At 33.3% G+C, this 13,307-nt stretch overlaps 1 protein-coding gene across 1 annotated transcript in view; it reads right to left on the bottom strand.

Annotated features, from left to right (window-relative positions):
* LOC115884917 (serine protease lint) overlaps positions 1-12,426 on the bottom strand; it is a 51,719-nt gene extending 39,293 nt beyond the window's left edge. Inside the window, exon 1 of the mRNA XM_030903642.1 lies at positions 11,895-12,426. Within this exon, the coding sequence (XP_030759502.1) occupies positions 11,895-12,000 (106 nt within the window). The 5' untranslated portion in view covers positions 12,001-12,426. The remainder of the gene's footprint in view (positions 1-11,894) is intronic.
* Positions 12,427-13,307: the final 881 nt, after the last annotated feature.

Below are 13,307 nucleotides of genomic sequence, written 5' to 3'. Positions count from 1 at the left end.
TTTTATAACTGTTTTGTTATCTATAGAGTAAAAACTTAATTATGTGTAATGGTAGTGTTTTACAGCATTGAGTAATGGTGGTAGAGTATCATTTAGTATAAATGATGTTTGACCTAGTGCCATAACCCTTTTTTTTTATTTAATACAGATATTATTATCTACCAGTGGTGGTGCATGATTTCATACTTTAGGGGTGTACAGCAATTAATAGAATTATATCAATTCTCTCTGATGTAGGGATCAGGGTGTTTTATTTAAAATAAAAGAGTTATTTGCTTTTAAAAGTGGCCAATGTTCAATATTAATTTTGTCTCACCCTGTATAACTTTTCGGGACAAATTTTAATTTGGTTTAACATACAATGTTTAATACACAGGGTAAATTACAATTTAGGTAGCTGTTTTTGGAATTTAAAATTTATTCTACATTTTCACAAAATGTGAAATACACACACCGGAAAAATCTAGGGATAACATTTTATTAAAGTTAAAAATAAATGTTTTGAATAAACAACCACATATTTTAGGCCGATTCTTTCTACTTCGATTGAAACGAAGTAGTCACACTAGTTATTTCTAAATTTGGGATATTTGCAGAAGTGTTTGTGCATTTTTTGTCAAATGTATAAAAAGCACCTAGCATCAATTGTTCGAATTTAACCTGTACTGGCTATGTTTTTATGATAACTGGCCAGAATTCATTCAAATAACTCTGTTTAGTATTAAACGACATTATGGAGCGTAGACATCTTAACAGAGACGAAATGCTCAGGACCATGGGTATGCTTGAAGCTAGATTGCGCCAAATCGACGTAGCTAGAGCATTAAATACAACGCAAAGTGTAATATCGCGATTAAGTGCACGCTACCGTAAAAGTGGTGATGTTGCTGAAAAGCACACAAGGTGACATCGCATTACTACCCCTCAGCAAGATCATTTTTTACAATTAAATGCTCGACGCCGACCGACTCTTACATCACCAGAGCTTAGTTTAATTCTCCAGGAAACACATAATGTAACCGTTAGTCCTGACACTGTTCGCAATAGATTAAGAGAGGTCAACTTAAGAAGCAGACTCCCCTGGAGAGCTAAACCCTTAACGAGAGGAAATCGAGAGGTACGATATTTGTGGGCTCAAGATCGTGTTCAGTGGTCGAATGAACAATGGGCAATGTTCTCTTCACGGATGAGTCACGCTTTGGAATTCATCCGGATTCGAGAAGGCTTAGGGTATGGAGAGAACCGGGAAATCTTATTCGATTGGATCATGTTCAGGAAGTGCATTCTTATCAAGGTGGAACAGTTATGGTGTGGGGAGGAGTCCAGTTAGGCTGAACAACCGATCTCGTTTTTCTTGAAAGGTTTCTAACAGGAATCACATATCGTGATTTAATTTTTGAGCCTGTCGTGTTACCATATGCCAATGATTTTGGGAGAAATCATTCTCATGCATGACAATGCACGGCCTCATACAGCCAGAGTGGTAAGTGAGTTTATCAATGCTCATCAATTAAACATCTTACCCTGGCCGGCACAATCTCCTGACCTCAACCCCATCGAGCACGTATGGGATGCGGTCGAAAGTAGAATTTTGAGAATGGGTATGACTCGTTAAACTCGTAGGGATCTGGTTCTGGTCGTGAATGCAGCGTGGCAGGCTCTACCTCAAGAAGAGATCGACAACCTGATCAGGAGCATGGGGAGACGATGTAGGGCTGTAATGAACAGTAGAGGAGGCCATACCCTTTATTAAGTAAAAATGGTTTTATCTTTTTTTTTAATTCGCAGTTTAGAATAAAAAAATGTGTATATTTTTGAGTTCAACAAAAATCATAAATTTCGCTTTTATTTCCAATACGTCCTGTAAACTATTTGTTTATTTTAATTTTATTATATCAGAAATGCAAATAATAAAATTACTGACGATGGCTGGATAAAATTGTAATATCCCTAGACTTTTCCGGTGTGTGTATGTCAAAATCCTTACAATTCAGGCATAATATGCTACTTTAATGAAAGTCACCTTTATTTTTTTGCCATGAAACTGCACCAATATATCTCACTATAGCGCAGACAAATTTTTAACAGTTATACACTTCATTGAAACATTGTGTAAATAAACAAAAAAAATACATATAATGGAACTTCCAAATTCATTTAGTGTTATTAAAGAAATACGTTACTTAACACATTTTATTCTAATACAAATATTTACAAATATTATTAAACATAAATAACTTATCACAGAAACCATCTAATTCTGTAATACAAAGATGTCTAATTGACGAATGTTCTATTTATGCTAAAAAGGTTTACTGTACCATGCACCATACTGATTAAGGTCCACTAAGTGAAGAATTATCATAGCAAATGATGTGATAATATAGTATTTTTAGAACGCATACTTAGTGTTGTAGAATGCTCGAGAATTTATTTTTTTAAATATGTTCCACAAGAATAAACAAACAAAATCTAGCAAAAATGTCGAGAGTTTATAATTAGCACAAAGAAAATACACTCATATGCAAAAAAAAACGCAACGGAGAATTGTTTCAATTTTAAAGTGTTAAAACCTTTTTACTTTTAGCCCTATTTTCATGATTTTTTTTGCAAACTGTATATAAATCTATCAGCTTTGAAACTCATAAACTCAGTTTTTTATAAACTTCAGTATTTGACTTATTATACAGTGTTAATTGAAGGTTTTTTTTTACTCTAACTTTACCCACCAAGCAAAAAACCTCACATTACATTTGCAACATTGCAGTCATTCCCCAAACAGTTTGCTTTGTAATGTTGATTTCTAAACCTTGTGTCGTGATTGATGAAACCTTGCTACAGAAACATTGTTTTTGAATGGTGATTAAAACGTTTTTTTCTGCAACATTGCAACAAAGACTCAAATGAAAGATCCGCGAAGTTAATAATAATTAATAATATAACAAATATACCATAAGATCGAATAAAACGGCGTCTAGTTGTCTTGGAAATGAGTATCGATGACATTCTCCATATAATTTTACATAATATAAAATGACAGCGATTTTCTTTTCATAGCCATCGCTGACACTTTTTTTTTCGATCATACGTATAAGTTAGGTTAGGTTAACGCACTTGTTTTTTTACGTTTTTGATGCGTTTTTGGTATCACGTTTTATGCTTTTCGAATAAGATTTTAATGAATGTAAATGTAAGTATAATTTTATTATTATGTGTGTTTTAATAATGTTTGTAGCCATGAATAAGTATAACAAATTTTGTTTAGTTTGTTTTTAAGTTAAATTTTATGTTTTACGTTAGCTTTTAGCCAACTAAAAATTGAAGTAGATAAAACATGGATAAAACCAGGATACGAGTATATCAATCTGATGATAAAATCGATCACAAATAATATTCAGTATTATATATTCTCAATAATATTTTTTTAATGATATAATCATTTGAAATGTTTAAAATAAGGACATAAAGGGGCCTCAAAGATTACTGTCACAAGAGGTAAGTTTCTCATGGTTTTATTTATTACAACTGATTGTTTTTATTTTTACTACTTATTTAGAAATGATTGGATATAGATTTCAAAACTTTACCGAAGAGGAATTTGAAACCATGAATAAGACAATTCAACATGCGAAGACAAAATATGAAAAATCCAAAAAATCAATTAAAATATAAGTTTGCTTTTCCTTGTACATATATTTAATGTTATACTTTCCTTTTGTATTTTTGAATAAGAAATATATAATAATGTTTATACTGTACCTATATATATATATATATTTTGTATTATTTCAGAACTTCAACTTTAAGATTTTTTTTAGAAATTCGATTCAAGAGGTCAGAGTTTAGTAATTCCTTATTTAATGAGCAGCCGAAAAGATCAGTAAGTTCTCAGTACTCAGTACTTAATAGTATTTTTGAAACAAGTAAGTGATAAATTTCTAGTTTTTATTTGTTTTTTTTTAAATTGTTTGACAAATTCGACTTTCTTGGTATATTTACTATAGAGATATGCATATTTATTATATATAACATTTATTTAATTCTGTTTTTAGTATTTGTTCTTATAGCGGCAACATAGATACATTATCTGTAAAAATTTCAACTGTCTAGCTATAACGGTTCATAAGATAGACCATAACCAACATGAGATACAGGCCAGAGACATCGATTTGTGACGTCACCGCAATAGTCGGGCTTTTGTATTGTGCCATATGGTACTGCATATAGTTTTTGCATAAATAATAGTATTTATTGATAGTTTTGCCAGATATAAATATGAAAAATATTACACACAAAGGTATTAAAAAATAACATTAACTTTTTATCGCGTTAAAGTAATTGAATAGCGTTAAAATTTAGATCTAAAACACGAATATTAATATGAAATAAACAACAGCATAAGATGAACAGAATAAAATCCAGATAATAAAAAGCATGTTCTAAAATTGCGTTAGCGAGTATTTAGCAACTAGTAATAATATACCTTGTGATAAAGTTTCCAAATATTAAAAAAATTGAAAACTATACTTTATCGACAAGTTAAGAAAATATATTGTATATGATAAGGGCAGAATACATTTTAAAGTTTAATTAAAAATAATTGTAAAAATTTGCCTAACATATTTAAAAAATGTGGATATCAGGTAGAATTAACTATTATCATTAAGTACTTTGTAGTTCGATGTTCATCAAGTAACCATCTCCATATACCGTAAATAAAAAGATAAAGATAATTTTTTTTTATATAAAATACTGAAATAAAGTACAATTCATTTAATTTCTTTAAAATATATTGCCATTTCATAATAATAATATATATTTCATAATAATAATAATTTTCAATATTTATTTCATCCTGAATTTCCAAATCTTGTTTTCTTTCATCGGGATGTTTGTTAACATGCACAGTCATATAAGAGGGTTGATTTGGAAAAATTGTAGGCACAGCATCTTCTGTAGGTTTTGGACGTGACCTAGTTACAGTTAATATTGTTGGGCAAGAGAATGTAGTACTTTTTATAATTGCTGCTACAAGGCACAGGCACAGAACAATGTCGCTTCATTTTTTATTTCACAAAGAAAAAATAAAGAAACGAAAACTGTTTTGCCTAAAAATACCCGTCACTTACGTTGGTTTAACACTATACACTAACACTAACACTATTAATTATGTTTTTATATAAATTCCCCAACTTTTTCCTAGCCCGGACACACAGCCCGCATCGCCGGTGTTACTATATTTTTTACCGAAAGTATGGTTTTTTCGCGGGTACGATGTTATGAATCGGATCTAGATAGTTCACTATTCACTCAGAGTACACTCAAAATTATTTAGTATAATTTTATTAGCATAGAAAAGCGTAAAAAACACAGATTTGTTGCGAAACTAATGAAAACAATAGGTTTGTTTACAACTACTAATTCTCTACCACTTCGGTAGAATTGTCAAAACAGCCAGGCCTTGAATATGACGTTAGCCACGGATAGACCTTTGTGACAGACGGACGGACGGACGGACAGCGAAGTCTTAGTAATAGGATTTCCACCCTTTGGATACGGAACCCTAAAAATAACTGTAATAACTAAATGTACAAACAAACAAAACACTTGTAAAAGCACTCTAATACTTTGTATTGCCTCCTCCGACTGCTATAATTGTCTGTAGACGTTGCCTTAATGAGGCTGCTAATATATTGTGTTGTTTTCCCATTCTTCTTCAAGGACCAAGCGAATATTCATAATTTCAACAAGATCAATCGATAATTATTAAAAAAATTGCAAAATGCTCGTGGCAAGTTCATTTTTTTTGACACCTTGTATACTCGTTAGAAAATGAAATAAACGCCGGAGACAGAAAAAAACTAAACGAGAAAAGTAAATAATATTGAAATAGATCAAGTGAAATTATACTCTCTATACAAATAAGAAACAAAAAAAAAGATATGCCAAGAGAAACAAACGCTTTCATCCATGGTACTCTCTATAGTACCGTGACGAATCAGGGCCTTGTGTGTAGGTACTTTCTATTTCTCTTGTTGAATTTGTGCCGGTTTTTTGGCCAAAACTAATTTAATTGCGACAATGGGTGCCTACAGGCGGGTGCCTCAACTAATCTGCCTACCTACTTCATATGCCAAACGGCTTAGAACTTTCTTTAACAGAGCGGAATATTTATCTGCATTTGCTTAATTTGATCATCACGTCAGACTCAGAACATTCGCTGTGTAATGATTGTCTTTAATGGATACGCAAAAAGTTGTACTTTCCTTATTTGTTAGTATTTGTTTGTGGAAAAAGTTTTTTATTACTGACATTTGGAGAAAAACACATTCTTATTAAGTGTAGAGGTGTGGGAATAAATATAATAAACTAGCGTGTACCAGCGACTTCGTTCGCGTGGAATTAATCATTTGTAATGGTGATGATAAAGCAAAGCAAGAATTTCCATTCACATACAAACTGGATAAAATTTTCTCACATTTATGTCAGCAGAGAAAAAAACAATATGGCGATATTATTATAAAACTTGGTAATATTTGAGGGGTAGTTTCATCTCGTTGGAATTTGAATTTCGAAAAATCCGGTTGCCAAAAATAAGTTTTTTACATCAAGCAGTTTAAGCAGAATCGTGGTTAAGAAATTACCCAACTTTTTGGAACACCCTGTATGATTTTCAAAAAATTTCAAAATATGCAGAAAAAACAAATAAATTATGCTTGTCCAAGCGTTTTCCCGAAAGACTAACCGTTTTTTAAATAACAAATATTGTAAATATTTGCGGGGCGTTTTTACCCTCTTGGAATTTGAGATTCGAGAAACCCCTCCTTATCGAACCTCTACACCCCACAGTCAATCCGTTTGCCAAAAATCAGCTTTAAACGTCAAGCAATTTAAGCAGAATCGTGATTACTCAATGGTCATATTTTATGAAACACCCTGTATAAATTTATAAAAAATCTTAAAATGTGTAAAACAACAAAATAAAATATACGTGTTTAAGAGTTTTTCCAAAAACTCACCGGTTTTTAAATAAAAAATATTTTAATATTTGAGGGATAGTTTCACCCCTTAGAATTCGAGTTTCGAAAAATCCTTCTTATCGAACCTCTACACCCTAAAGTCAATCCGTTTTCCAAAATCAGCTTTTTACGTCAAGCGCTTTTAGCAGGATCGTGATTAATCAATGACCAGATTTTTCGCAACACCTTGTATACATTTTTAAAAATCTTAAAATATGTAAAAAAACAAAATAAAATATACGTGTTTAAGCGTTTTTCGGACACTTGACCGTTTTTTAAATAAAAAATATTGTAATATTTGAGGGGTGGTTTCACCCCCTTGGAAGTGGAATTTCGAAAAATCCCTTCTTATCGAACCTCTACACCCTAGAATCAACCTGTATGCCAAAATTGAGCTTCTTACGTTGAGTGGTTTGAGCAGGATCGTGATTAATCAGTATGTCAGTCACTCAAGGATTTTATATATGAGTGTAGATGAGAAGATGAGGACACCTTGTACACCCTATTTTTTGCGGACGACCAGATAGTCCTAGTCCTAGCCCAAGACCAAACAAACGCCTTGAATACTTGGCAAGAAAGCTGATAGAAGAGTACAAGAAATGGGGGTTGGACGTAAATATTACAAAAACTGAATGTATGAGTGCAGGGGGGGGGCACGAGAGAACATAGTCTTAGACGATAGAAGCATGATAAAAAATTGTGACCAATATAAATATCTTTGATTAAAAATAACTAACGATGGAAAACTCGATGAGGGTATAAAAGATCCAATAGTGCCAGGCAGGAGGGCAATATCGATGCTGAATGTGAGACCAAGGAATTTCTAAAGCTAATAAGATCATATACCTATAATACCGTAGTGAAAAGCATAATAATTTACGGAAACGCAGTATGGCAGATAAGAAAGATTATGGGAACAGAACACACAATTGTGACCACATAAGAACAAAAAAACTCATATGGTTTGGTCATGTGCAACGAATGCCCGATCACAGAATACCAAAGCCAATTTTACTGTGGACACCGCGAGCCAGAAATAAAAGAGGAAGGCTACGAAGAAGCTGCATGGAGGGAATGGATAAAGAACTTTAGAATATAGAGAAATACCTGATGATCTCTGGCTTGTTTCTTATCTGTGATCTCTGGCTGAATAGAGAGAAGTGGAGGTTAGGTTTCGGAAAACGGTCGTAGAATGGTCTGAACCAACTTATACATACGTATGTATACAATAATATGTTGTTTTGTTATGTTACTTATTGACATTTAGTTGTTTAAAAGTATACTGTATATGTTATTGTATTGCTTGGATCATTCTGCATTGAAAACAAATTATATAGTTCTAATATAATCTGAAGATATCGAAAACTTTCTATGTGATGAGAGTAAAAAAACATAATGAACTGCACAACGGTAGATTTCCTGAAATAGTAACCTTAATATTTTAATTTGCTCAGCGATTAATATACTTAACAGTGTTGCCACGTACCGCCAAATTTCTCGGTAACCAGGTTAACCCGAAAAAAACGTGATATTGTTTAAAAATGGTATATTAATGGAAAAACAGCTGTACTCCAAAGTCGTGTAGCAAACATTACTTAGTTTACAAGTAAATATATGCAGAACATCAGTCGTTTAAAGAGAAAGTATACGTTATTATCTGCGTGCATCAGCGTTGAATCGTTACATGGTTTTTTTACGCGCAAAACGAGGTATATGGGTAAACAATTTGAAAATTGATCGCGATCTACATTTGAGATGTTTTGCGTGCCGACATGCCGCCGGGAATCAATTCGAGTTTACCGGAAATAAATAGAACGCAACCGCTGGAAATCATTAAGAATAAAGATTTTTTATTAAAATAAATACAAAATGTACTGGGTGGTCTCAAATTTATATCAGTCGTACCAAAGTGTATCTCGGCACATTCAGTGATGAGGTATTCTGTCCCCATTTTCCCCACAGAATAGAGGTGCGAATTCTAGTTCCTTGGGAGGAACTACTTCCTTAGTTCCAGTTTCTCCAGAGGAATAGTTCCTTGAACTAGGTCTTTAGTTCACATTAGTTCCCTATTAACATTGACATCCCCGTTGCTTGCTCAAGGGCATTCTCACATTTATGTCAGTATGAGAAAAGACAATATGGCGATATTATTATATCACTTATATAACTTGGTAATATTTGAGGGGTAGTTTCATCTCGTTGGAATTTGACTTTCGAAAAATCCATTTGCCAAAAATAAGCTTTTTACGTCAAGCAGTTTAAGCAGAATCGTGGTTAAGAAATTATCCAACTTTTTAACACCCTGTATGATTTTTTAAAAAATTTCAAAATATCTAAAAAATCAAATAAATTATGCTTGTCCAAGCGTTTTCCCGAAAGACTAACCGTTTTTTAAATAACAAATATTGTAATATTTGAGGAGCGTTTCCAACCTCTTCGAATTTGAGTTTCGAGAAACCCCTCCTTATCGAACCTCTACACCCCACAGTCAATCCGTTTACCAAAAATCAGCTTTAAACGTCAAGGAGTTTAAGCAGAATCGTGATTACTCAATGGTCATATTTTATGAAACACCCTGTATAAATTTATAAAAAATCTTAAAATATGTAAAACAAGAAAATAAAATATACGTGTTTAAGAGTTTTTCCGAAAAACTCACCGCTTTTTAAATAAAAGATATTTTAATATTTGAGGGATAGTTTCACCCTCTTAGAATTCGAGTTTCGAAAAATCCCTTTTTATCGAACCTCTACACCCTAAAGTCAATCTGTTTTCCAAAAATCAGCTTTTTACGTCAAGCGCTTTAAGCAGGATCGTGATTAATCAATGACCAGATTTTTCGAAACACCCTGTATACATTTTTAAAAAAATCTTAAAATATGTAAAAAAAACAAAATAAAATATACGTGTTTAAGCGTTTTTTTTTAAATCCCTTCTTATCGAACCTCTACACCCTAGAATCAACCTGTATGCCAAAATTGAGCTTCTTACGTTGAGTGGTTTGAGCAGGATCGTGATTAATCAGTATGTCAGTCACTTAAGGATTTTATATATTAGTATAGATATAGATAAAAAAACATACATTTTAAAGAAGAAACTCAAATCAGAGTTTCTGATATAGATGAAGCTAAATGATAAATATGAAGGTAAGGTTTTCTATCTTATTTTACAAAAAATGCATTTTTCTTCACTTTTAGCTTTTTGTTTTTGTCTAAAAAATCAGAAAATCTACTTTGTTTTAAAATTACCTTACCAAAAATATTGCACATTTGATATTTTCTTATAGTTCCCTTCGAAATACAGAATTTTTAAAAGTTTTCCACTTTTAACTAGTAGGCCTTGGAACCCCTATTGATGATCTGACTCTAATGGAACTTTGAAAACATATTTTTCCAGTAAGACGAGACAATGTCTCAGAACGCTGAAGTTATCAGCAAATTTTTGCAGCCAATTTCGAAAATAATTGAATAGCTAACCAAGATCCCAGCTGTTGGCCGTCGAGGCCGCCGAAACCACCGGACTTAGCGCCTATGAATTTTTATCTTTGCGGAAGAATAAAGATTCTTATTTTTAAATTGCCCGTATAGTCTGGTGGTATTTATTGTACAAGCACTTGATAATACTGGTATTTTTTGGTACTAATTTGGTATTTTTGATACTAATTTGGTATTATTTGGTAATAAACTGGTATTATTTGGTAATGAACTGGTTTTATTTGATATTAAACTGGTATTAAACAGGTATTTTGTTGGACATCTGGCAACGCTGGATTAGATGCACGTGGCGACGACGGCCGGGAAGCTGATTGCATCATTTCTAGCCCATTTGCATCTAAAGCTAATACTGAAAAATATGTGAAATATATCTGGACCTCTAAAGGTGCTTTGACAAAATCGTTTAGTTCTGGAAGTCTTTCAGAAGATACCACTCTACATGTTTTGGAAACTGATTATACCCAAGAAAATAATATAGTTTCTAAAATTCTAAGCAATGGTTAAAGTCAAAAATTGGTGATGAACTCTGGAGCACTCTAAACTGCAATAGTCTGTTTAATAACATTATTTTTAGCACATCAGTTTTACTTCCAAATTCTACTGCAAACTTCGAGGCAAACTCGATATTTCGAGATCGATTTTAATATTCAAAATAACCTGCTTTTGTAAAAAGCAAGTAACTTTAGAAATAAAATATCATCCTTCTACAAAAACCACAAAAACAAGAGTTACGAAGGCACGCTGGGTAAGCTCAAATTTTCAAACACGCTTGATAAAGCATTTTGATATGACAAATAAATTATTTATACCAAAAATTAGTAATAATCGCAGTGTTAAATCCGAGGTTACATCAGAGGTAAGCAATAATTCTTCAAATACCTCTAAGGCACAACCAAAGATAACTTCATTTCTAAAAAAGCCTTCTACCGAGCCTTCTACGGAAAATACCGAGGAAATTACAGAGGCATGCAAACCCTCATGTAGCAAAATTGTACCGCCTAATCTAATATGTGAAGCTCCCTGTAATCAAAGAAATCCTAATGTAAAAATACTAGACTGCGTAATTATCCCCCCAAACTAAACGAGCCTCGGAACTACCCTTATCAGCCGCCACTTTCGCCATACCATCCACAAGCAATAATAATTATCTCCCCGATGTTACCCCTTTACTACCATTATTAGCTTCCGCTTCAACCTTACCGTCAACAAGCAATAATTCAATTTGGAGGAATAAAAGAAAAATTGAAAAGTTTCAGTATAATCAACCTCTTATAACCAACTTTATTTCGATATTAGAGAAAATAAATTCTACTCGTAATAGACTCTTACTCACGAGATATGCAAACTATGCTAACAAACAAACTTTAATTGTACTACATACCTCCAGTACTCGATATTCCACTCCTTCCAATCCCATTCTCCCATGCACAGCACGCCACAACGCAGCCCAACAACCCCATCAATAAATATCCATTAAACTTCTCCATGGTACTACTCGAAATCAGTCACAAAGAAGAACCCGTACTAGTAACACACTAATATTTTAACGAAATAAATTTACATGACAACTATTTTTTACACGCTACGATAATATATGACGGTACTACCCGGAAGAAAGTCTTAAATTTTCAATTACCAAAGTACTAAGTAAACAACTGTGTTTTTTCGAGACGCGTCTATTTTTTTCTGATTCGGGTACTACCGATACGGAAGGTGGTACCTCTTCAGTGACTCTATGGGTACCGATTCAGTCCGTCGTCGACTGAAGGATACGTTTGTGTGTATGTGTGTGTACTGTTGGTCAGCAGAACGTGCCAACTGGGTCAGTGGGTCAGTCTAGCGGGTCTTCCGCTTAGGTAGTACCCGGCCGCGATGGTGGGACACCTGTTACACGAGTGAGAATGCTGGTTCTTCCTTGGTGCGGCGGACGGACGAAGAAATGGAAACTGGAACCAAACGACGAACGACCGATGTGACAGTCGCGATGAGGAGACGGGATGGTTCCGTGGTGGTACCGAAGCTACATTGTAAAGATCTTAGATCTTGTACGGTGGCACCGAGTGATAGTCCAATAATTTTAGATCAAATCCGAGGCATGTCAGTAAATAGAACAAGAATTTGAATAAAGCTTATTTTAACGTATTTTTAGTAGTATAATCGAAAAAAACTGGTGTCAAAGATGACTGGGGAGTGACAATCGATGATAATTTTGGCGAGATCATCCTCTAGATGTCATTAGGGGGGTGATAGTAAACCGGAAAATTGGAAACAGTTCTGGCACGATCTTACCCAGGCAGAAAGCATGGCTTTCTAGACTGTCCTAGACAAAAATCCGAATATTTCTGTATGATTTCTGTTACGGAACATTTTTATGCACGTCGGCGTCCTTTTCTTTTGTCTGTGTGTCAGCTCCCGAGGCTTCTGGCAAGGTCGGGCGCCATTTTAATTTTTGCCGTTTAGATTTGATTGGAAATTTGTTTATACAGGGTTGTTCACCACATACGACACGGAGTATTGTAGCTAAACGATGAGATTTTTACAAATTGTAAGTATTTGGGTTCGATGAAGGACTATTAGAGGTACAATTTAAAAATAATTTTACAAGATACAGAGTGTCCCAAATAAGTAAAAAATATCAAAGTTGTATTTTTTAAATGGAACACCTTGTATATTATTACATTTTTAGTTTCTACGATTAAAATAAAGGTAAATTTAATTAAGGTTTATTATACTTAAACCTTACCGTTTTTGAAATATTTTCAATTTTGTGAAATTGCAGTAAAAATTTGAAGGC

This window comes from Sitophilus oryzae, unplaced genomic scaffold (genome assembly GCF_002938485.1).
Source record: "Sitophilus oryzae breed Bouriz unplaced genomic scaffold, Soryzae_2.0 scaffold_358_pilon_pilon, whole genome shotgun sequence".
Lineage (NCBI taxonomy): Eukaryota > Metazoa > Arthropoda > Insecta > Coleoptera > Curculionidae > Sitophilus > Sitophilus oryzae.
The sequence above is the reverse complement of the archived record's forward strand: the minus strand, read 5'-3'. Positions and strand labels throughout refer to the sequence as shown.